The sequence below is a fragment of the Scleropages formosus genome, chromosome 3, assembly GCF_900964775.1.
Source record: "Scleropages formosus chromosome 3, fSclFor1.1, whole genome shotgun sequence".
NCBI classification, from domain to species: domain Eukaryota; kingdom Metazoa; phylum Chordata; class Actinopteri; order Osteoglossiformes; family Osteoglossidae; genus Scleropages; species Scleropages formosus.
Genome location: NC_041808.1, coordinates 32277704 through 32303419, shown reverse-complemented (window position 1 = coordinate 32303419; position 25716 = coordinate 32277704). Strand labels below are relative to the sequence as shown.

General features: G+C 42.6%; 1 protein-coding gene across 3 annotated transcripts in view; it reads left to right on the top strand.

The window, feature by feature from the left end:
- Nucleotides 1–25716, top strand: part of LOC108940734 (ras-related protein Rab-26-like) — a 128095-nt gene that overhangs the window by 63799 nt on the left and 38580 nt on the right. For all 3 annotated transcript variants that reach the window (XM_029250668.1, XM_018763101.2, XM_018763093.2), the window contains exons 3-4: nt 21738–21779; nt 23264–23330. In XM_029250668.1, the coding sequence (XP_029106501.1) occupies nt 21738–21779; nt 23264–23330 (109 nt within the window). The remainder of the gene's footprint in view (nt 1–21737; nt 21780–23263; nt 23331–25716) is intronic.

The following is a 25716-nucleotide window of genomic DNA, read 5'->3' as shown; positions in this document are numbered from 1 at the left end:
ACACGCTCATATTTCCTGGCTGTGACAGACAGAGACAGACAGCAGCTGGACAAGCCTAACAGTGTTAAATGTTGTGGCCAAGTACCTTTCCTCCTCTACCTTGGGTTCCTGGCAGCTGATGAGGCTACCTGCTGCTTGACCTTTCCACCAGAGGTTAGTGTTTCGCCTGCTGAACCAGGGATTGTTCCTTCTTCATGGTTGAGCAGCTTTTATATTTTTATGTCCTGCATGTGAAATATTTTCAACCCCCCCCAACACTGCCAATCTGAGTTAAAGCATATAAATATATTTCTTATGTTGTTAAGAAATGTAATTACATGAGGAAAGTGCTGAATAGTTTTTGTGGAACAGAACTCCTCACAAGACCTGGTCAAAGTACATGTCTCTGGGCTACAGTTTATGTATCGCACACACGCCATAAGAGTAGCTTTTGTGTTTTTGACTTTCAGCATAAATTGTGGGGGTGTGGTGGTGCAGTGGCGCATTGGGTTGGACCGGGTCCTGCTCTCTAGTGGGGCTGGGGTTCGAGTCCCGCTTAGGGTGCCTTGGGATGGACTGGTGTCCTGTCCTGGGTGTGTCTCCTCCCCCTCCAGACTTATGCCCTGTGTTGCTGGGTTAGGCTCTGGCTCCCCACAACCCCAAGTGGGACAAGCAGTTTGAGAGAGAGAGAGAGAGAGAGAGAGAGAGAATGCATTGCCGTGATTCCTTTTCTGTTCTTCCCTTAAAACTGTGCCTCAGAAATCGGTTTTCTTTGTAATTTGGCTCTGTAATTTAGACAGGCTGCAGACAAGGCATCAGACGGCCAAGATAAATCAGATGATGTAATGTTATATCACTCCATCTCCATAATTACATTTTGGTCCACTTAATCATCTGGGCTCTGCTACACAAGGATTACTTACTTTGACAAATGTTGAAGTTATTCGGCTCTGTTTCCTTTACAGGGAAACTGTAATTTTTTCAATGGCTCTGATCTGTGAAAATATGATATGCTCCATGTATGTACCATCTTGGGGTTTTTTTTTTTTTTTGGTCCAGTTGATATTGCTTTGAAAACCTCTGTAAGCACTCTTCCTGAGAAAGATGAGTGTATGTGCATCCGTCTCCTGTGAGGCACCTTGTGAAAGAGTGCACGTGACCAAAGATGTCTTAATCTAAGGTAAATACAGAGCAGAGGCAGATAGATGACAGCTAAAGATCAGTCCTGAAAATGCAGACAGGACCTTGTCACCATGATTTTCCACAGTCAGCAAGGCACACTGACATGTGCCATAGTGATCACCAGTGCTCCACGATGTAACCGTGACAGTGATTGTCTAGGGCTGAGGCGACCAGAGATAAGCATTTGATGTCTGCATACAGGATTCATTTATTATTCTGCTCCATACAACTGACAGACGTACAGTTTTCACATGCGAGAAATTATCATGAATGTTCTTTCAGGGAAATGATCCCTAGTCCGGAATAACAATGGCAAATTGTCGTTACCATGGCAGTCTACCAACTTGATGAAGCTGTTGGGTGCTGGTCTAGTGGCGGGAGGGCTTTGGTTCTTCAAGACGAAAGTGGATTATGGGTTCTCAACAGGCTGAATTGTTAGAGTATAACTGATGTGTCCATTATGAGCCCATTAAGGAATGGTGAGGCCTATAGGTCTCCTGTGAGTGGTTTGTAGTCATTCACCCATGTCTTGAGGTTGTACATACAGCTGTTGGAATAATTAGTAAGTTAAAGCCTTTTTTTTTTTTTTTTTTTTTTTTTTTTTGTAAACATTATTACCCAAAGGATTGGTCATGGATCGCTTCGTACATGGCATCAATTCACAGACGGTCTCATTCTAGGTCAGTACTGGCGCTGCTTCTCTCACCACTGGGCACCATTCAGCTCCTGTGGCAGCTGGGCGTGTGCTACATGAGACTCATGAGGATCTAGGGATTCAGGCATCTTTTTGTGATGAAGATGTGTAAATGTAAATTTAAGGTGAAGTAAACCTGATTCTTTTGGTGTTTTACATACCCGGCACATTTTACTTGCAATCACTCTCCAAGAGCACTTTCCTAGGTTTCAAACGGCACCCCTTTTAAAATGTGCAAAGCTAACACATAAAACCGCTTTGTGTTCCCTGAGATAGACATGCATGTGGCAGTGCATTGCACAGCCTTTCGATGTGATGGCAGAAGCACTGGTCGCAGATGAGGAGGTGGAAGTCCTGCTGGTTCTTTATCTTAATCCCCAGGGGAAGTGCAGAAAGAGTGACATACTCTCTCTGTTTTTTTGAAGTGTGAGTCTTTCGTTTTAATGCGTAGTTGGAAGGCGGTCCTGGAGGGAATTATGTTGTTCAGTGTAAATTCTGCATCTCTCATGCTGCTGGTCTATGGAGGCTTTCTTGCTTCCGCTCCCATATTGATTGAAATAATAGAAAACAAAGTCAAAGCATCACTGTTTTCTAGGTGTAAATTAGTAGCACTTTTGGTGCTGTCATCTGTCCTGATTTCAGCAAGGTTCTGCTCTAGTCAGCCTTCCACCCAGTGTAATGTCTTAAGATAATTTTTTTTCATTCATTCATTCATTCATTTATTTATTATTTTTTTTTTTTTTCCCTCCCCCCCACAGGGATATAGGGAACAGGTGTAATCTTTGGCTAATGGCATATCACAGCCTAGTTCATCACAGGCACTCTTTGAAGTGAAGCCAAAGCCCATGTCATCACCGGTACGATTGTGGCAGAAGCAGGCCAGCCCCACGTTTGTTTAGCAGAGTCAGGATGAAATCTCATCTTTGCTCTTAACAACACAACATGTACACACGCACACACTCTAGCACATGTTGTTTGGCTCTGTTGCACGCACACCCAGGCACATTCACATGCTCTCCCACTTATCCAGACACCCACACAAACACACCCACACATCTTGTGGCTACTAGGGTTGCGATCACTAGTGCTGTGTTGTCAGAAGAAGGTGGAGGCAGGTCAGGTTGCAAACAGGTCTGGACAGCATGCCTTGCACGTTAACTTCCTGCTCCACGACCATGGGGATGCTGGAAGGCCATTGAGTGGGAACAAGCTGACTGACCTCTGTGCTGAGGTTTGTAATATGCGCTTAATAAACTGCTGGGAGAGAACAGCTTTTCACTCCTGCCAACTTTTTTGTAAGGCTTGGTAAACACAGAGTAAGTGTGATGTGCTTTTACTGTGAGCCTAGGGAGGCTTATACCTGAATCCAAATAGCAGCAGGATAAAGAGCTTAAATCACTGGGACTAGGAGGGGAAAGCATTTCAGAAAGGAAACTTAAAAAGATTTATTTACTGATTTATATTTAAAGACCTTGCTCTTGACCATAATGTATGACAAATCATAGCATTAAATTGACCATGACTGCACTTTTGCAGCCGTCCCAGATAAAGTATAATTAAATTTGAAAACAGGAAAATTATCTTAAAATGGGCAGCTGTAGCATGCGGGAAAGAGTTCATCTGTTTGATTCCAAGGGGCAGCATGATTATACAGCTGGAGAGAGTGACTGCTTTTAGATAACTATGCACCCAGTGGCCAAAGTGTGGCCAGTTAGTATGTAGCTGGTCTGAATCTTTTTTTTGCTCATGGGCTGGTAATACTCAACTACTGCATAATTGTGTCTCAGGGGCTGACAGCTGTTGAGTGAATCTGTTATCTAACTGCTCACATGGCCTGAGGTTGAAGAACTCTTCAGGGCTGGGTGTGTGGCTGCTGCTGTGCATACAGCCCAGGTAGTCATGACAACCCCTTTGTAGCAGCCTGCTTCACATGGCTGATGGCTGAAGGACCTGTAGCCTGTTGCTCAGCAGCTGGGCCGTTCTGCAGTTGAGTTGTCCATTTCTGCTTTTCTGGATGCAGGACATCTTGCTTTGAAGGGCCCATTATCAAAGATTCACCACAGAGCACTTAGTGTAAAAATAAAGCTTCTTTTCTATGTACAACCACAAGGCATTTTCGTTTGGCCACTTGCGTGCCCCTCCTTGTGCAATGACTGCTTGCATAAAGGTTTGATTGGTTTTTGCAGAAAATGCAAGTAGCTGGAGGACCACTTACGGCATAGTTGCTCTGATTACTAGTTAACGTGAAGCACTGTAGTTCCCCCTGTTGTGTGGAGTTACTTAAGCTCAGCAGCGAACTTGCTGGGGTCATTAATGGAAAGCTCAAGATTGCTTTGCAGCAGATTGATGGCGCTGTCGGTGCCATTTTCCGTGGCACTGCGGAAGGCCCGTCTGCACTGGATGTCAGGACAGCTGACAGCAGTCTGTCAACAATCCGGCCCCATGGAAGTGCAGCCACCTGCTCACCCCAGGTTCCTCCATCAAGCTCACGTTGAGAATCGATCTGGTTGCATCAGAGAGTGATGGGCTTCTCATGTTCATCATTCCGCCACTGTGGCCGAGACAACAGTTGGAATGTTGTGCTGTTTATACCTTTTTTTTATGTTTTCTCATGGTGGCCAGTTCTGCAGCTGTGCTGTTCAGTGGCCCTCGCCTTTGACAAAAAAAGCTTACTGAACACTTGGCTCCGCTGTGTGACATTCAGCGCCCAGCATTATTGATCTACAGGGAGCATGAAGCAGAGTGAGAGCACACAGCTTGACTACACATTTTCCATCCTCCAAAACTTGTTTCTAAACATTATGTTGTCAGCTGGAACCAAGAGTCAGTTTACTTTCTTTCAGATATTCCTCAAACGAGCATGGGGAGATTGTCTTTCAGAGCTTTCACACCAGTAAATAATATGTTGAGAATAGCATTGCACACTTTAATTCAGGTAATTAGAAGAGACCTTGGCCTTACAGTTTATGCCATGATCTTGTTTAACAACACACCTTATTACCGCTATTCATTAGTGTCATTTGAAGCATATCCCACAGAAGGCATTTTGCATAGGCTTAAATCCTGTTCAACTTTAACTCGATGTTTTGTCTCCTTATAATACTAAGTTTCAGTAGAAGTACGGAGACGCATGTTGCTGCAGCTGCAGTCATTCGAAGACAGTAGTTCAGAACATTCAGCTTAACGTGTTGATATATGTATTTAATGAATCAACCATAAGTCTGCACTGTAATGTACCGTAATATTAATGGCTATTCACACTCAGGGTTGGGCATTTTAAAGAGGACTCCAGCAGAAGGAATCAGATGCAGGCATAGTCAAACATGCAGTTTCCCGTTTGCCATGCCTTTTCAATAGGAGATGCTAGTGAGGTCTCTGGGCTCGATCTCCTGTTTTGCTAGAAGATAAAGCAGGACAATAGAGAGGTAAGAGCTGCTTAAAAGTAAGCTCCCCTTGATGCAGCTGGTAACATAGTGGTTAGAGCTGCTGCCTTTGGACCTAAAGGTTGCAGATTCAAATCTCACCTTTAGCTGTAGTACTCTTGAACAAAGTACTTACCCTAAATTGCTCCAGTAAAAATTACCCAGCTATACAAATGGGTAAGTAATTGTAGATAGATTAACACCACAAGTTGCTTAAGCATGAGGTTGGATGGAGCTCACTGGCTTTCTGCAGTATGTTCATTCTGTGCTTTACCCTGTGAAGCACACATCTCAGAGAAGAGCTAAGTGGTTGCAAGCAACACAGCCCCCTAGATCTGTTTTTCTTTGCAGTTCTCCCAGGCTCTTTGACTGATGCTGACGTTTCTGGTCCCTCTCAGCCATTTGCAATCAGCCAACATCCTGCTCTGCCAGGGGCCTTTCAGCGCCAGACACCCTTCCCGTCAGCTTCCGCCATGCCAGTCTACAAAGAATGTGCGATGCTGAGAGATTTAGACTCGCACGGATATGCTCTGCGCAATTGTTCCTTCAAGTCCACAACAAAAGATTGAGTACAGCTGTGTGGATGAAAACTCATTCTTTTTTTTTTTTTTTTCTTTTTTTTTTTTTTGCTGAAATGAGCAATAAGTCGCCAGTGATAATGGTTTCTTCTGGAGACACACACAGCCTTTCAGTAATGGACACAGAGTGGGTGGAGTGTGTTTCTGTGTGTGTTGCTGTAAGCTGTCACATTTTATTCAAATATCAAAATATGACTGGGATGTTTTATAATTGGGGGGGCGTGGTGGCGCAGTGGGTTGGACCGGGTCCTGCTCTCCAGTGGGTCTGGGGTTCGAGTCCCGCTTGTGGTGCCTTGCGACGGACTGGTGTCCCGTCCTGGGTGTGTCCACAACCCCGTATGGGACAAGCAGTTCAGAAAGTGTGTGTGTGTGTGTGTGTGTGTGTGTGTGTGTGTGTGTGTGTGTGTGTGTGTGTGTGTGTGTGTGTGTCTTCTATAATTGTTGAAGATTCAGTTATGCCCAGTGATGTTTACTAGGTCAACAAATAAGTAACCCGGTATGCTCCTCGGTGGCCTGTTCACAAGCATTTTGTAGCCTGTTGCACAAAGAGCGGGAAGTGGCGGAAAATATTCAATCAAGGCAAGTAATCAGATTAGTCAGACAGCTAAGCTAGTGGCACAGCACACATATCCATCTGGTGTGAACAAAGTGTGATCTACTCTTAAATGTGGGCACACTGGCCATCTCGACTTACTTAAATTTTTATCTTAAATAATTCATATCTTACAGAACTGTAAGTTAATAAAAGAGTAGTTATATTTTATGTGCCACGACAGATAGTACTGCCGCCTCGCACTACCTGGCCTGTTTGGGTTCGCTTTGAATCTAGCACAGCTTGTGTGGAGTTTGTTCTACCTGTATTTTGAGTGGATTTCCTTCAGATGCTCAGGTTTCCTCCCACAGTCCAAAGGCCTGCTGTACACGTGAATGGGCAATGCTTATTGTATGAATATGTGAGTGTGTGCCTGTCTGGCTACCTTGTGATGGACTGGTGTCCGATCCATGGTCTACCCCCTTTCCGAGTGTTGTTTCCGGTGATTCTGTAATAGACTCTGGACTGCTGTGACCATGGCCGGGACAAGGAGTTACTGACAGATGTTTTGTTTGTTTGTTTTTAATATAATTTTTTTTAAGCAGGTACAGCTTTGTAAACCTGAGTTAATGTTACAGTATGTTTTGTTATCATATTGTGGTATACCTTTTGCTCATTTTTGTTGTTTTTAAAGGTAATGTTTCAGGCTTCAGGAAACATATTCAGTAATTTACTGTAATTATTAATTGCACTGTCCATTTTATGTGCAAGTATGTATATTCTAATAAATCTCACAACATAATGTCTGTATGATAGTAAACTGTAGGCTTATGTAACTTTGTGTTTCTGGAACACATAATGAGCCACTCAGCTCTGCTACCTGCTGGTAGATAACAGTACTTTCCATGGCAAGTTTGGATTACATATAAGGAACATACAAAACACTTGATGTTCAGATGAGTACCTGCTGGTACAGGACTAGGTAATGAGATGTGACAACTGGTGATGACATTTGGCCAAGATGACATCATCCTTTGTGTGTGTTCTCTGCAACTAACACATGAAATGCCAGCTTTGACCTGATTTGAACAGGCACCATCAACCTCTGCAGCCACGTTGCCCTCCTTCCCACTGCACAGCCCCATCTGGTCACTAAGGTAATAAGTAATCTTCGATATGCATGCTTGATGGCAGTGTTGAGATGTGAACCTGAAGGGTGAGGCTCACCATCTTACCTCATTCTCCAGCCACCTGTCAATGTGCATCCTTTTTGGTGAGCTTTTGTTTTACCTACTACATTTGCCTCCTGCCCTGCTCAGAAACCACACCCCTACCTACCAGAGCTGAAGGGAACCACAGCAAATGTCTTGGAGTAGGTCAGATGCTGATAGGGACTGGTCAGATGCTAAGGAGGACTGAACAAAATGCAGACCAACAGGATACTTTGTGTGGTTTTTTTTTTTGCTTGCAAAGAGAAATGGATTTTTAATAAAGCTTTTAAAACAGACACCCCCACCCTCAGTCCTCTATTGTGATAGTCAACACAAATAGCTGGAAGGGGCCATTAGTATTTGTCCCTGCAATTAACACACAAGGATCAGCCATTGATCATCTCCAGTGGAGGGATCTGTGCTCGCCCCAGATCCATCAGCGGCATTTGTAAATCAATGGCGAAGGAAAATGTGCCTTGACCTGGTTCTGTCACTCTGACCACTCACATTAGAGATGCTGTGGGATAAACTTCAGCTTGATCGATCCACAGCTGTAGAACTCTGTACAGACCGATTGGCTATCATTTCTTTACTTCATCACCGTTTCATCTTTACTTGTTCATTTTTCCAGGGGGGCTTTGTCCATTAAAGCTTTGCGTTTGAGGCCTACCTAACTCAGACTTCATATTGCCTCAGACCTTACCCCCCCTGGTGGGGGAGAATGTTTGGCTAGGTGACTAGATGCTTCTATGGGTAATGAACTAGGTCACTTTGGATCACTGGGGTTTGAAACTAGGACTTTCCCCACTGTTCCTTTTGTGCTTTTAACTGTTTCTTAAATGTTTTTAGAGACATCTTGTGTAACCAGAGGTAAAATGGTAAAAGCTTCAAAATGGATTTGTTTGTGGAACATGTCTAATTCAGTTGGTCCTCTTTCCTGGTTATTTGGAATAGTAATATGCCCTATTTTGATCTTTTATGGTGGTGGCACAGCAGGTTTGGCCAGTGCCCACTGCGTGGCGGGTTCGAGTCCTGCTTGGGGTGCTCTGCGATGGACTAGCGTCTCATCCGGGGTGTTTCCCCTCCCCCTTCAGCCTTGCACCCTGTGTTTCCAGGATAGGCACCAGTTCACTGCGACCCCGCTCAGGACAAGCAGTTGTTGACCTTGGTTGGTAGTTGTCTTCTTATTCAAAACTGATTTGCTGGAAAAGCTCAACAGTTTAAGGGCTCCCAGATACAGTATTGTCCACAACTAAACTGTACAGATGTGTGTTTCTCACTGTTGGCACCATCCATGCTTGGCTGATGGAGTGAAGCAGTGTGAGGAACATTAAATACATTATTGGTTAGAGGTTTGTCCCAGTGTCTGGCTTTTTCAGAGGACCTGTAGTCAGGAGATGAACACTAAAGTTATGGTTCTTTCTCTGCCAGCCCTTCATGAATATGGATGAGCTAATGATAGGTGCTTGCAGTCACTGCCACAATTGCCAGGCTTGACACACCTGGTAAATTTTACCTGTTCTGTGTTTAACAGAACAGAACAAATAGAGCAAGGCCAACTAATGTGTAAAGTCTAAATCTCTCGGCGGTGGGTGGTGTTCAAAGTGTATGTACTTATTTTCAGAGTTTTTTTTTTTTTTTTTTTTTTTTTTTTTTAATATATATATAGTTAACCTACGAGTCAGCCGCACAAAAGAATTCCATGACATTGGTTTTTGTCATCATAATGATTTTGTGCTCTCTGAGGTGTTTTTATTTTTTAAATCTTTTTTTTTTTTTTTTTTTTGTTTATTAATAAAACTGATCACCGCTCTGGCTCCTTCAGCACCACAGGCTGAGATGACCTTTCCCCAAGTATCCTCCATCCAGATTGCTTTATTTCACCCATCCAGTCCATGTTAAACTGCAGGGTGCTGAACAATGACGAATGAGGATACGGCTGTTTGGGTCAGAATGGGCGAGAATGCAAAATGGAATTTTCTCTGATAGTTGCAGATTATCCAGAGCGGCCGTTTGTCTTGTGGTATTACCCGTAGTCTTTCAGAGTTGCAGTTGACACCAGAGAGAGAGAGACACACACACACACACACACACAGTACCTATACTGAGCTTTTCCACCTTGCCCATTCAGAAGCCACAGCATTGCTTATTCATAAAAATTATTACTGTGCAAATTGCATTCTTTTCGTTTTTTAACGCCCTTCAATGACAAGCTAGTTAGCAGTCGAAGTTAAAATACTTTATACCACTTTGGGTACCTTTCTATAAAGGCCACCATTTGTGTGCACTCACGCGTTTGTTTATGCACACAAATGTGCCCGTGTGCATCTGTGTGTAACTTTAGCTCATTGAAGCAGATGATTTTTGAAATGGAGCGGAGAAGTTCTGAAGGGACGTGGTGATGGTGGATGCTCAGTGTCATTGTTTAAATGTCACCCTGTGCTCTCCCCACCCTGCTGTGCATCTTCTTCATCCTCTGTTTCTCTAATCCGTTTCTGGTCTTTCATCCTCACATGTTCCTCACACTCGCCACCTCCGTGCAAAGGTCGCCATCCCGCATTTGCGCTTCTTCGTCTGTGAAGAGGAAGATGCTGTTCCAAATGCTCAAATTATGTTTCTCCTGCCTGTGTTGTTTCACTGTCTGTCTTCTGGTGCAAATTAGTTAAAATAATAAACTGGACAATGCTGCTCAACCTTCATTCTGACAGTCTTTCCAGGCCATAAAGGGCAGCTTATTTTCTATGTATTGCTGCACCTTACTGTAAATTACCCCGTGTTAGTGTTTATTATTCTATTATGCTCAACCTTGATCTGTGTAAAAGACCGGGAAGTTTATACAAGACTTTTTCCACATAGTCAGCTCTTTTCTTGGATTTAAATATTTGTTATACTGTAGCTCTAATGTAATGCAGCATGGGCTTTCTTTTTTTTTTCTTTCAAATATTCATCCAGGACCAAAACTAGTTGTGTACTGGTGTCTGGGCACATGCCCTCCCACTTCAGTCCACTGTATTCTACATTCAGTGGCCTGCAGTGGGTGGAAAGTTGTTCCTGGCCCAAGACAGCGGTGCCGCACTCACATGCCAACACGTCCTACGGGCTCTCAGCAATGCGGCGTTACAGCTGCCTTGCAGGTCTGCTGCATCCCAATGACATTTCATTCCCAAACCGAGATATCAGGCAGCAGAACAGCGTCTCTGCCTTAACGTGCCCACCTGCGAAACGGTTCTGCAAATACAGGATGAGAGCTTTGGAAGCGTGTGTGTGTGTGTGTGTGTGTGTGTGTGTGTGTGTGTGTGTGTGTGTGTGTGTGTATACACACACACACACATATATGTTCAATCCATGGTAAAGTCAGAAAGCTTTGTGTAATCAGTTTTCATTGCATTGCACATTTGTTTATATCTCCTTTATCGATACCCTCATAGACAGTTTTGTTGTCATGGCTACGATATAGAGATCTGGGCTAGTCATGTCATTTTGGGCTTTGTGACTTAGGATCAGAATGTCCAGTGAATTTAGTGCCAAGTGCAGTTTGCTTAACTACTACGCCACCTGCTGCTGTAAGAGACCTGTTTGCTGAAGCCACCCCTGTTCTGAACTGTTTATCTCTGCCCTTGAGCATGTCAGTACCAGGATAGTGGGAGGAGGAGGGCGAGACACCCATCACACAGAGAAGTACACCCTGCAGGACTGGGTTGGCCTGCCTGCCTGCTCACTTTCTCCCTCATTGGGTAAGACAGCATTTTAAGATGGGGTCACTGTGATTCGCCCCAACCAGAGAACAATGGAGCTAAGGAATAAGGAGCTGCAGGAGTCCCTCCTGCACCCCACCGTCCCCAGATTTAAAGACTGAAAAAGATCTCTTGTTTGGACAATTGAAGGTACCTTTATATGGGGGCAACGTGGAATGAATTGCCAACACATCTCAGTGTTTTAAATCCCAGGTTCCTTATCTTTTCTTGTCCTAAATCAAATAACCACTTTTGAGGAGGATATATTGGTGCTCTATTCCTTTTTATGGGAATCCTACTGGAGCGACCTGTTTAGGAATAACATGAACGCCTGATTTGTGTGGCGCTCACGATATGTTTCCTGGAATGAAGGGGTTCCTGCCACTCTCCGGCAAGATGTTGTGGAGATTTATAGTACACTTTCTCAGTCAGCGTTCATCACAGTTCAGTGGCTTAATAGGCTGCAGGGAAATGTTCCCTGTGGTCAATATTCTCTGTCAAATTTGAGACCTCTGCTGATGTATGGGCTAATAGCAAATTTATGATGCTTGTTTACAGACTGCTTGTATTGGGAATGGTGAAGAAAATGTGTGTGAAAAGCATCTCCACATACTCTAATGTCCACAGAAGAGCAAGAGGCCACGTTGCTCTGTCAACGTGGTTTGATATGTTGTGCTCTGTGGCACAATGAGCGGCATACAAGATAAATTGATTCCAGCCAAACTGGGTGCCTCCACTGTGTAAGCCGACCCTGTCTGTCTCACTGATATTATACGGTCAGAAATCACAGGCTATATATATCGTGTCCTTCTTTTTTTCCATCTGTCCTCTTACATTATCCTGTTCAAGAGCTGATTTGCACACTCTATATTAATACCATACTGTATGTATGTACTTTTGCAAGTAAGGTGATGTAGAGACAAGGTGTGACCGACCTGAGTGTTAGAAAAGACTTTATGCAGTCAAATGAGTCACCTTGATGTCAGTAAATCAATGAGTGTCTACGTGTAACAAGTGTACAAGCCAACAAACACTTGTTGCCTTACGCCGGAGGGTTCTGGTGACTCTTAAGTCATGGGGTGCATTTCCTGGCATGGTTTAGAGTCACTAATTTCAAATGAGCGTAGCACAAATTAATGGAGAGCACTTCTAAGTGTACATGTCCATGACTTGCTGAAGCTTTTCTATCCTGACAATAGCTGAATAGTCCAGAATGACAATGCCCTTATCCTCAGTGCACAAGGGGTTAGCAAATGATGGTAGGAAAAGTAAAATATAAATGATGGTCATCCCAGTCACCAAACCTCAGTCTAGTTGTGCGCTTACGGGACACCCTGTAGCAGTTCCTATATTGACATCCCTAACGCTCAATTCCAGACTCCTGTAGGATTAATGTCACAGTGCACCAAAGCTGTTGACAGCTCATTTTTCACTTGCCTTATAGTTTTGTGTTGGCCTTTCCGCCTTACTATTGGAAGAATCCCTGTGAAGCTGTCATCACAGTGCCATTGTGCGCTTCTCACCTTGTGTACACTCCTCGACGTTTGCAAGTCATCCGGGTGTTTTATGTGCTCAGATGGATGAACCACTTTCACAGGCTGTTCTTTTGATTTATATCAGAGGGAGCTGTGTGGACATTATAGATGTGTAGGGATTGCAAGGGTAAGGTACAACAAAAGGCACTGCAGCTTCGTAATTCCAGCTATTGTGAAACTGTAAGCTTCCTGGAAGCATTCAATGTTTTTCCGCAGAAGCGTTATTTATTTCTTGTTAATTATCTTCCATTGACTAACTAAAGGCATAAATTTCCTTTGTAGTAAATATGTCTACCAACATGGCAATGTGAGACCGTGTGTAATATTTCAATTTTCCCCTCAGTGTCTTTTTTTGTATGGGCTTGCATTTTGTTTCAGCAGCGTGGTGGCACAGCAGGTAGCACTGATGTCTCACAGCTCCTGGACTGTGGAATCAGATGTGAGTTTGGATCCAGCTCCTCCTGTGTTGAATTGGGTTTTCTCGAGGTGCTCCAGTTTCCTCCCACAGTCCAAAGATATGGATTTCAGGTGAACTGGCGACTCACATCTGACCTTAGGATGAGTGTGTGTGTGCATATGTGGTTGACCTGTGAAAGAATGACATCCTGCCCAGGGCATACCCTGCCTCACACCATGCACTTGTGCCACCGGCAAGATCCTGTGCCGGACAAGCTGTTGTTGCAAATGAAAACATTTGTGTTTGGCTTTTGAGATAACAAAGATAACAAAGGGAGTACAAGTTTGATATTTGAAACAGTGCTTGAACTGTATTCCTAGGTTGAGAGTCACATCAAGCCTGTCATTTATGTGTACAAATTCACAAAATTTGAAGCAGATGTGAGATTCAACATCTTGTTAAGCCTGAAGTGGTAATCTCAATCTCAAACCTGAGCTTGTAAGACTACGTGCTTTTCAACTCTTGAAATGCAAACACAAGCATATGTTGGGCATCTCCAGAACACAATTTCACCATCTGCTGTGATCTCACACTTCAAAATGGAGTCTGTGGAGTATTTTTCTATTTGTATTTTTCTGCTTAATATGATGTGATTGAGAAGGCAATTTTCCAGTACAGCAAACAAATTTTTTGTCTGTCAGGCAGGACTGGGCATAGTTAGTAATCTCATCCTCAGATGAGGAAGCTGCATGTCACCTAGATATCTTAAGATAAAATGGTATTTTCCTATAAGGAGATGTTTAATTGTAATGACTGGTAAAGTAAGCCGACCTACAGAGATGTTTAATCCATCGGAAGAACAGTGCACTGATTTGTCGACGGATCCAGTTTCACATTCCATGCCTGTTTCACTCAAATCTCACCAGTGCGGGACCATTTAGGTCTGAGATTGTTGTACCAGTCTTACGCTCTGTAGCAGTTTCACTTCTTTTCTAAGGAAGGAGCCATTTCTCCTTCTTTGTGGAATACAATAGCAAGAAATTGGGCTGTGGGTACCGGGTACATAATTGTACGCAGAATCATAAGGAAGTAACGGTTAGCACAAAAGCTAGCCGTGCTTCGCTAATACATTCCTGATGGGTTAAAAATCAGCCATTAAGCCATTTAACATCATCTTGTAAAAAGAGCTTCGCTGTCTAACAGTGGAAGTAATTGCCATGATGGTCTCAGAGCTACGTGCTACATGAAGCTTTTTGTCTCTCTCTTCACCTCATTACTACCATTGTGGCTGCAAGGTTTCCTTGTTCAGCGGGTCTGATCTTTCTGTGTCTACCTTGGTGAGTCTTAGCCTGACCCATCTGTGGGTACAAATGTGTTTTCTGAAAAATGATGAGAAACAGGTTTCACCTCCAGGTTCAGTCTGAGATCTCTCTAGTACAGTTTAGCAGTAACTCGCCCCATCTCTCTGTCTCCTGGTTCCTTTTGGTCCTCTTGTCCTAATACGTGTTTCCGCATCAGTGGTCAGAAGGTCAAGCCACTTGAATTTGGTGGTGAAAGAGCCAGCCAGACACAGACTCTGCGCACACACAGCTGTAGGACTACAATCAGACATCACTCCTACAGTACATTTTCCTGCACTGTACAGGTTTTGAACCTACAGCCTAACCTGTATTTCGAAGGAGGAGCTATAGTGTTCAGGCTCAGCAGAGACCTTCTCATTGTCAGCCATAATTTGTACACCTGGATGAGATTGTGACCGTGTGTCTGTGTGCATCGTGTTACTAATTAATGACACAGGGGCCAGAGGTTTTTTTTTTTTTTTTTTTCCTTCCTTTTTTCCACCGCTGCCACCTGCTGCTTGAATGTCAACAGGATGATACGTACGTGGCCTTGGGGTGGGGCCATGAATATTTAACCACTGAGCTGCAGGAGGGTGGTTTAATGTAGAGGAGTTATTGTTCCTGTGGATCTGGGCCTGTTCCTTTGGACAGGAGGCCCCTTAATTTTTTTGGTTGCCTCACTTGAGCCCCTGCCTCCTCCTCTTCCTCAACACAAGTGAATAGTCTATTTCAGTGAAACATTCTGTGAATTTTTTTTTTTCTCTCAAAAGAGCAATGTCGTTTTTCTTTTTCCAATTATACTATTTGCACATTTTACTTCCTGGAACGGAGTGCCGATTTTTGCGGTCTACCTGCCAAGCCGCTTGCTGCTTTGTGCGAATGTGCTGCTGGGCAAGCGCTATCCGAGCGTCCGCAGTTGTCAAGTTTGCCAGCCCTGTGAAGGAAAGCTGTAGCCGTCGGCACCACGTAGACTCACAGGCCCAGAAAACAGTGTTCGTAGGCAGTTTGAGCGAGTGGTTTAGTGTGGGACAGCGAGGGTGAACAACCCCCACCAGCTAATGAGAGCCTTGGGAGATGGAGGCCAGGGCCAGTGTTTCCATTTCAGTCGGCCTGGGAACGACAGAGTCAGGGGTCCTGTTCAACACACATCCTTACAATTTTTTTAGACATCACATTCAGTTTTATTCAGAATTGGCTCCGGAAAGGAGAAAATCATCTTCTCACTGTTGAAGGTTTACATTTATACTTTGTACACATTCTTTTCTCCAAAGGAGGTACAATGATTCAGCTAGTAGGTAGCTGACACACTTTATGTAATGTGCCTTACAGTGCTAGATACTGAACTGTGTGCCAGCTGTTAGCGTAATGGTTAGTGCTACTGTCTTTGGGTCCAGTGGTTACAGGTTTGAATCCCACTTGCAGCTGTAGTACTCTTGAGCCGAGGCACTTACTCTGGCTTGCTGCAGTAACAATTATTCAGTTGTATAAATGAGTAAGTAAATGCAAGTAGCTTAACATTTTAAGTTGCTTTGGAGAAAAGCATCAGCTAAATGAATGTGTGTGTGATCTCCTTAGTCATTTATTTATCTATACACCAGAGCGATGTAACACGTAGACACACAAAGGCCACCTTAGTCATAAATCACCTGCGATATGTCCATGAACTGTGGCAGAAAACCAGACACCCGGAGAAATCGCCCACAAACACAGGATGTGCATGAGAACTCAAAGGATCAAACCAATCATCCAATGATGCTGCCCAAGTGCTGGGAGGCACCATCGCTACCCACTGTGCCAGTGTGCTGTCCAGAAAAGTATGCAGGTGTTAGGTGAATAGTGTTACCCCATCCCTCCACCAACAGAACTTTGAAGAGATCAGACTTGAGATTTATTGTCCCTTATCTGTGGTTCCCCCCTTACTGAAATTTGCCAAGACGTGCACGGACGGGAACGAGGACGAGCGCTGGCTCAGAATGCTGACGCTGCGCTTCACTTAATACGTGAATTCACCTAATGAGGTGTTCGGTGCACACCTTTCTGCTGCCTCTTTATTTTGGTAATGTGGGTAAAACCCAAAGGTCCCAAGTCTGGGACCTCATTAAAGGCTTTCTGTCCTACTTCCTTTTAGTGTTGTATTTTTGCCTTTGTTCTTTTCCCAAATCTTTAAACTTCCTCGGTGTTTAAGTACCTCACGTCCTGGATAGCTCCACCCTTGACTTCCTGCCTGCCTCAGTCTGTGCTTTGCCTCTTAACCCCAGCCGCTCTCATGTAGTTATGTCTCCTTTGTCACAGTGCCAATACCAGTCTCCCGGTACATTATGTGCATATAAATACCACTTGACAGGCTTGAGAAAACATAAATAAGTTCTTATAATTCCGTTTCTTCAGTGTCTGAAATTTGACTCTAAAATCATATTTTTCCTACACCTATTCCTTTAAATGCTCTATCGTTTTCTCACTCACTTTCTGTAAGTACTTGCCTAAATCAAGTCTGCAGCAGTCCTATCCCGGAAGCCCAGGGCACAAGGCTAAGTAACATACATCCTGGAGAAGATGCCAGTCCATTGCAGGAGAGCCACATCTGTATAGATTCACTCACATTGAGCGAAGTAGAGTCACCGTGTCTCTGGACTGTGGCAGTAAACCCATGCAGACACGTGGACAGCATATAATCTCCACTTAACTGAATCCAAACCTACATCCAAGGTGTCACAAGTCGTGTTGGACGTCAGTATCCGGTATTACTACCGTATCATTTATCGTTTAATTTTATAATGGTAAATATCGTTTTGCACATTTCTGGTACCATTTTTGGTACTTTAGCCCAACAAAAGCTTTATTTTCTACATTATTCCCGCTATACAACAAAAAATGTACAAAATCATGCTTGCTAAAGAAAGATGGCAACCAAAATGATACTCGTTCGTTTTAACCACAGCATAATCCACACTTTTTGTGTGTGGCCTAAGTTTCCAGTGTAAGCATCTTTGGTGCCAAAATAATTCTGTAAACCAGGAAGTAGTGTGCCATCAGAGGCGGTGTTTTCTTTAGCAGGCAGTACAGTCAGCCAAGAGAGATCTCACATGGATGCATTGAAAGGCAATATGCTTATTTTTTTAAGAAAAATGCTGATTAAGTGTTAGTAATTACTAAAACTGAAAACGCATGAATTTTTCCAGTTTAAGTGCAACATCAAAGAAACACAGTTTGGGTTTCATTGTCAGTATCTAGTTAGTATTTAACGTGTTCTGCATAAGATATACATTATTAATATCATATGATACTGTACCATTTCGTCGGTACTGATCATGTACCATATCGTTTAATCCTTAACGGTGTCCCCTAGTTATGAGGCAACGGTGGTACCAGGTCCATTTCCATGCCTCCCTCTGTGTGTTTTACACTATTCAGTGTTATAATAGGTAGAAGTATTGACTACTCAAACTGGCTGTGCAACTTTGATTTCTTTTCTAAATATGCCAGTCTGCTGTTAACTGGTACTGATTTGTTCCTGAAAAGTAAATGTTGAAAAAAGGAATAGTGAAACTGCTTTTTCAGTTCTTTTAAGGGGGGGGATTTCAATTGGTTACAACTTCCAGTTCAGCTTTATTCCAAAATCACCCCTAAACGATGCCTGATATGATGAATAAAAGCGGTGTAATACATGAAAATACTGCAATTTCACTTTTTCAGTCTTTATTTTTTTTTTTAAATTCCATTGCCTCCATGAAGCTCTTCTAAATCACGTATGTGTGGTTGCAGTAACAACGGCATGTGTGTAAAAAGCTTCCTCATCTGACAGTTTATTTATTAATTCATCCATGCATAGTCAACAACCGCTTGTCCCGAGTGGGTTGCGGTGAGCCTCACCTGGCAACACGGGGCACAAGGCCAGAGGTGGAGGGGACACACCCAGGACAGGATGCCAGGCCGTCACAAGGCACCCCAAGCAGGATTCGAACCCCAGACCCGCCAAACAGCAGGCACCAGCTGACCCTGCCGCACCGGCACGCCCCCCTCATTAATTTAATTATCTATTTATTTTAAAGTCCACATTTGGAACAAGTAAGAACAATGAATTTTCATTGTATTCAGGTCAGTTTTTTTTTTTTTTTTTTCTTTAAATAAGTAAGTACAGAACTTAAACATTTTGTTATTTTGTAGTTGCTATTTTTTCTTCTTTCTTCCTCACTGGTCCTGATGATGGTGTCAGAACTTACCATAAAGCGCACATTCTGGGTTTATAAGGAAATTGCCAGCTCTTTGTGGAAATTTCATTGTCTTGTGTGTATGTTTTTAAATAATGATTTCATAAAGTAAGCTTAAACCCTGATGTGGAAAGGCTTGGGAAGACAAAAGCTATGTGTCACATTTAAATAAACGAATAATAAGAAAATTAAAGCACAGCGCAGCTCAGTCTTCTGTGTCACATAGCTGCTTTGTGCAATTTTCAGCCACGGTCTCAGTTTACTGCACCAGACTGGGTGTTGCAATTCAGACCACGTTCGGCAGATGGAACACACTTTGTGGTTCTTTCCATCAGTTGTTTTAACAGTTTCCCAGCTCATAAAATTTTTGTTCCAAAGTTTTCAAGGTCCCTAGCTATGTCTTATACAGTATAACAGTGCACAAGTGAAGGTTTGAAAGAGCAGTATTTAAGCATCTTGCATTTATTTATTTGCCTATACCATTAAACAAGATGTGTGGCTGGCATACTCAAGTATGAGTATGATTATGTGTTTCTCCTGCAGATTTTACATTTTAGAATTGTTGTCCTCCAGTAGTCGGGATGGGTAGATTTCTTCTCTAAAGCCTTATTCTGTCATATTGTTACGTTAACAACAGTCTCCAGTTTAGCAGTTAGATTCATGTTAAATTATAGGTGTAGAGGAAAGTGGAAATAAGTAGGAGGTAGTTGTGTTAATTAGAAAGTAATCTGCTTATTTGAAAACCACTGGTGTCATGATGTCTTACTCACATACCCTGTTATTGCCTCATTATAAACACACTGGCATTCCACAATTAAGACTGTCCTTCAAACTGCGCTTTTGCTAATGATGATGAGCACAGAGCTTACTTTTCAAAACAAGTCTTCGGTGCAACCTCTTTAGTAGGGTAGTTGTGCGCTCTAATTTATCCCAGCTTTTCTTTCTCTGTAAAAGTGATTGCGTGGCTGAAAAGCCTTATCTACTCTGTGCTCTGCTTCATGTTACAAAAACGGTGAAGATCTTACAGCTATGATCGTGTCTCAACTTTTCTTTGTGTTCCAGCTTTGAGGAGTACTGGGCAAGAGCCACATCATCATGAATATTAATGGGCATTTGAGACGGGGTGTATTCTGGATCGGAACAATTGACAGCTATGCAGGTTCTACTGAGGGCTTCAGTCTGTCTTTGGATTTGGAACAGAATGAGACAATGGCTTTAAGCCTAAGAAGTATTCATGAGAAAAGTGTGGACTGTGGCTTTTTAGACTCAGGCATGTTTCTTTTTAAAACAGAGAATCCTCGCTGTTAGACAGCAGGAACTGCAGCACCTCATTACAACAGAGCATCTTTTGGTGTCGTGTGAGCCACGTCCACCGTGCGATGAGACTGCAACAAGGACTGTTCATTTCAGCAGCAGAGGCACCTAGTGCTCAAGCCACGTGTCACCATGGCAGCAGTGATGAAATCAAATGCAACTTATGTTCTCTTGAACACCAACCAGTTTGTTTATTCACATTGCTGTTGCTCCACACTAGAATGGAGCAAATGCAACAGAATAAATGCTGGGGATTTCAGCTGTTTTGTATCACCAGAAGAGTTGCAGGCACCAGTAATGAGTTATACAATTTAATCCCGCATGCTGCTAAGTGCTTGTTTTACAGTGGCTGTGGTAGAAGTGGATGAATGGACCAATAGAATAACAATAACAAGACTGCAAGCTATACAATATAAGGGAAACTAAAGTGTAGGCAATATACGGGTTTAGAGTCTGCTTCCTTTGTGGAAAGTTTGTGTGCCACCAGACGAATGCTTAACCTGATTAGTAAGTGGTACATCTTTGCTAACAAAAGTACCGCAATGGCCAGTACTGAGTCCTCATTCAAACCGTGGTTTCCTTATCACTTTTATTCTCCCCTTTTTTGAAAAGTGTACAATGAATGATAATAGATATTTTTACCATTATTGCAGTAATTGCTTCTGCTCTCGTCATAATACATAGCATATACACCTTACCAGTTATTGATGGGGAGTCTTCCTTCCTCAGTAATGGAGGAGAAAGCAGACTGGAAGACTCCCTTGGGGAATAAGTCACTTTATTAAAAATGAACAGTCTCTCACTTCCCTGTAGACCGTTGATGTCCCGAGGTTGTTTCATATGCACTTTAATGTGGCTGCAGAAGGAAGTGTGGGACAGTACAAATGTTTATTCAACACTCACATATTTTTGATACCAAGAACGAGAAGTACATGTGTGTCCTGCAGAATTCTGTATGCTAATTGTTTTTTTTTTTTTTTTTTTTTTTCCTCTTCTCTCCTAGCTTTAGTAACATCATTTATTACAGGTAGTGCTCAATGTGCAACATATGACAACCTGTGCATATGACAGCCATCCCATTAACCTTATTGTATTACTTTTAAGTCCTGACATTTGGTCAAACATCTAATGACGACCGCTCCATCTGACAAGCGGTTTCAGCCAGTGTACGTGTGTTTTTTGTTTAAAGAATATTTTTCTCCCACTCAAGTTACTTTTTTGCAATGGCTAGCAAGCAAAATGTGAATATCCTGGTGTTTCAGAAAAGAAAAAACTAAAGAAATCAGATTTAGAAATGAAAACAACCATGCAGCATGAAAATATAATGCTATCCTGTATTTTTGTTATTGTATATTAACATAATGACTGAAATTAGTGAAAAAGTATAACAAAGCTCTTTCATCAGCATAGCATTTATGGATGTCAGTTGTTTATATTTCCCTATGGTTTATATGATACAGTTTAAGGTCAGTGGAATGGAACCCAGTCATAAGTTGAGGACTGCCTTACCTGTACCAGAAAAGTGAAATGTGGTGATTCATTATAGACCTAGAATATATAGAGTGTAACTTAATGTGTGATTACTTATTTTTATTATGTGTTCCTTTTCAGAACAAAGTTTTGAACATTGATGGCGTAAAGGTGAAGCTACAGGTAAGAACTATTTCTGGTTAACAGACATTAATGTGGTAACACTGAGCAGCAACATCTTAACTTTGTGGACACTGGCAAGATGACCAGAATTTGGAAGTGAGTACATTGAGCCACTGGAGTTCATTAGCAAGCTCAACGGCAACTGCAGCTGAAGTGCTAGCAGCTGACTGGTATTCAGTTTGACACCAAGGCACTGGTACAATTAACACGATAGTCAGCATAGCAAACTGCTCACCACCCAGTGGGCCCTGGAACACTGGGAATAATGCCATTGTGACTTCATAGTAAATATGAAGTACTTTAGTGATATTAGTAGTAGTATGAATCATTTTAATAGAATCAATAGTAGTAATGTTTTATTTAAATGTACTTTTTTTTTTTTTTTTTGCTGAAGCCATTCATCAGAAATAATTTCTTCTGGGACATAAGCTTTTTCCACTGCAATCACTGCATCCCTCAAACATAGAAAAAGATTAATTTATATATAAATTATTTAATATTGCATTGGGCAACCAGTATTTGTTGTGACTCGTTATTCCACTGTCTTTATTGCATTTTTGTTGACCAGTTCCAGATGTAATAGACCAAAACAAAACTATAGGAATATCTACAGCTGAACAGAACTCACAAATTAGATGCTGTTGCATCAAAACTATTCACTTCCCTCTGACTTCAGTTTGAGCAAATGTCAGATGATTATTTTGCATTGATAACAGATCAGTTTTAGAGATGTTTGCTTTAATTAGGTTTAATTTACTCAAACCTCCTTGGATTTAAATGTGAGTCATTTATGAATCTTGAAGTGTGACGGCTTCTACCAGTCAAGATGATTTTCTTCCAGCACTAATTATCATCACAGTAATAGCTGTATTGCTGCTTTATTGAACCCAAGCAATGGGCATGTTGGATATCCCCTTCTGCAGCTATGGAAATGTGCAACAACATTCCTTGAAAGCTCTACAGTGTTAATTACACTTGTCTGGGACCTGAATGGGGTATCATTCACACATTTTAAGCATTTTACCATTATTTCACATTTCATCATATTTTGTTAGAGTAAACATCCGAGATTTTGTATTGCACCCATTAATAAATAGTAGCCACTAGTCATATTTTCTTTCTGGTTCGATAAGTGAACACAGGTCCCATGTGACCACAGAGGAATGCCCAGGAGGAGTGGGCAGTCACTAGAATGTGGACCCTAAGAGGTTTATTCTCCTTCCCTCTTGTCGTTGTCTTTTTTTCCTTTCCTTTTTTCTCTCCTCTCCTTAGTTGCCAGCTGTCTTATCTAATAACCTACTATAAATGTTACCATAATAACCAACAAGTCCTGTATCTTCAGGGTCTTTGTGCTGGAGTGTCACTCTGGTGAGAGTAACGCTATGTAAAAATGAAAGTAACTAATCTGAATTTATCCCTGACTGTAACCCTGAGGAGAGAGCTGGCAGACTTCTAATCTCATAGTTCTCCTTCTCTCGCCCCAGATCTGGGACACAGCTGGACAGGAGCGTTTTCGCAGTGTCACGCACGCCTATTACCGGGATGCGCATGGTAAGTAAGGGGGGGAGCCTTACTTGTGCTTCATTCTTTACCTGTCTTTGAGTGATTAGATTTGAGGGAAACTGAAGAAACACAGTATTTCATGCTTTTCTTCTAGTTTATCATTAAGCATCTCCCTCCTTACTGAGGAGGTGAAAATCAAAAGTTAGCAGTTCTCAGTATTGACTCTAATGTGCTGGAATGTGTGCTCCCCTCTCTCTCAGAACTACTGAATTCCTTTTAATGTTCAAGAAGGATCTTGCACATCTGTTCCAGACCCGTTTCTCTCGTCATCTCCTAAAAGTGACATAAACTGTTGTGAAAAGCACTTTGTTTAGACAGACATTGTTTACTCTGAGTTGTACTTCACGCTGAAGAAAAGCATCTGCTTAATCAATAAATAGCCATGTCAATGTTAGTGGGAACATCACCAGAGAAAAGTACCAGCTTTTAACTCAGTCCTGATCCTTCTTTACCTCTGTGATCTGAATCCTTTCCAAACTCAAACCGAAGGCATCTTAATAAAAAGCGTGCACGTCCACCCAAACTGGGTAAATGTAAGTTCTTTTGAATGTAATGTTTTTTGTTTGGTTGTTTATTTGGCATTAACAGATTTGCATAAAGGTACCTGGTATCAGTGCTGGCACAATCTAATTTTCTTCCACACAACTGCACCCCAGGAAACATACTGTAATGCATACCCTTGGGAATGGTTAATATTACCATCCTCTGACATGTTCTCCTTTTTAAATGTAGCTTGTGTGTGTGTGTGCGTGCGCTCATGCAAAGGGTATGCAGTTTCTACTCCCTGTAAGCATGTGACATTCAGAATGATTGTTTACGTGGGCCATCTTTCCTTGCTTGCACTTTTGTTTTCATTATTTGTGTGACCAGTGAAGGATGCCCACAAAGGGCAATTGGCTGCCATTTCAGTGTGATATCCCTACCATTGCCTGGAGTCCACCTCCTATGTGTGACTGTAGTCCAGACTCAGCTGCCACAGCCAATGCTCCCACTCACTGCATGTCTGTTAATGCATGTAACCAGTTACAAAGAAGCAAAAACCTTTTTCTTATTAGTGTTCTTTTTTGCCCCAGAAGCAATGATGGGCAATAATAGGGGCCTTAATTAGACTATTAGGAGAAAACAGCATGACAGCACTATGGACCTCCAGTTTGTGTTTGTTTAGGCCCCCACATTTCCTTTCTCAATCTCACTCTTCTCAGCTCCTGGTCAGGTATTGTGCGCTTTCTACTGCTTTCACCCCCCCAATCTCCCTTCCTGGCATATCAAGTGAAGGCTGCGTTTCCTGCTTCAGCATCAAACCAAAAGCACTGTTGCTGCTGGTTTTTTCTCCCCCCCCCGCCCCCCAATCTCATATACCTACCTTCCGCTCTTTCCCTGTGAAGTGGAGGTGTGCTTGCAGTTCTAATCTTAGCACAGACCAAGTGGAAAGATATGTAAACAAACAGAATGAAAGTCAGGATGTGGTGACAGTAGGAAGTGTTGCGTCTGTGTTTCCAGGAGCTCTGCTCTCTATGTTGTCTCTGCAAAGAGTGACCTGTCATTGTCTGCTGCTTCCAAAAGACCTGCGCAGCAAAAGTCCATGAGTACAGATCCGCCCCCCCCCCCCCCCCATATCATATTATAGCATACCACGGTAATAAACATCTATGGGAAACGCAGACAATCCAAATAGAAATGCTTACGTAAACATCACAGTTACAAAACATTTCTGATTCATTCATAATTCAGAAAATATGCTGCAACCTATGTACTTAGACAAGGAAGATGTATTTTCATGATTATTCTGTCTTGCTATGTAAAATGAATGGTAGTGTAAAATGTCTTCCCCTCCCAGTCAGCACCATCAGAATTGGAACTTGTCCAGATAAGGGAGTTGGATAATTTATTGCTGATTCCCTCATCATTAACCACTCATCCAGGTCAGGGTTGTAGTGGTACAAAGCCTCTCCAAGAAGCACTAATCTAGTCAGGGCACACCCTGGATAAGACCCCAGTCACACACATTCTTATTCTAAAGGCTATTTAGAGTTTTCAGTTCAGCTGAAAGGTGTGTCTTTGGACAGTGGAAGGAAACCAGAGCATCCGGAGGAAGTCTACATAAACCCAGGAAGAAAACACAAATAGACAAATAAAGCCAGACTCAAACCTATGTCCTATGGCTGAGCAGCTCAAGTGTTATGAGGCAGTAGAGCTGCCTGCTGCACCACTGTACCCCCTGGGTAATTCATTTATATCTCTAAATTACAAGTGACCTCCCACCCTCCCAAATGCTTGTTTCAGAGAATGATTCAAGGCAGGGGCTCGCGGGCTAGTGCTCTGAGAATTCTGATCATGTCTTTGCAGGTCACCCCTCCTCCCTGCCCACTTAACT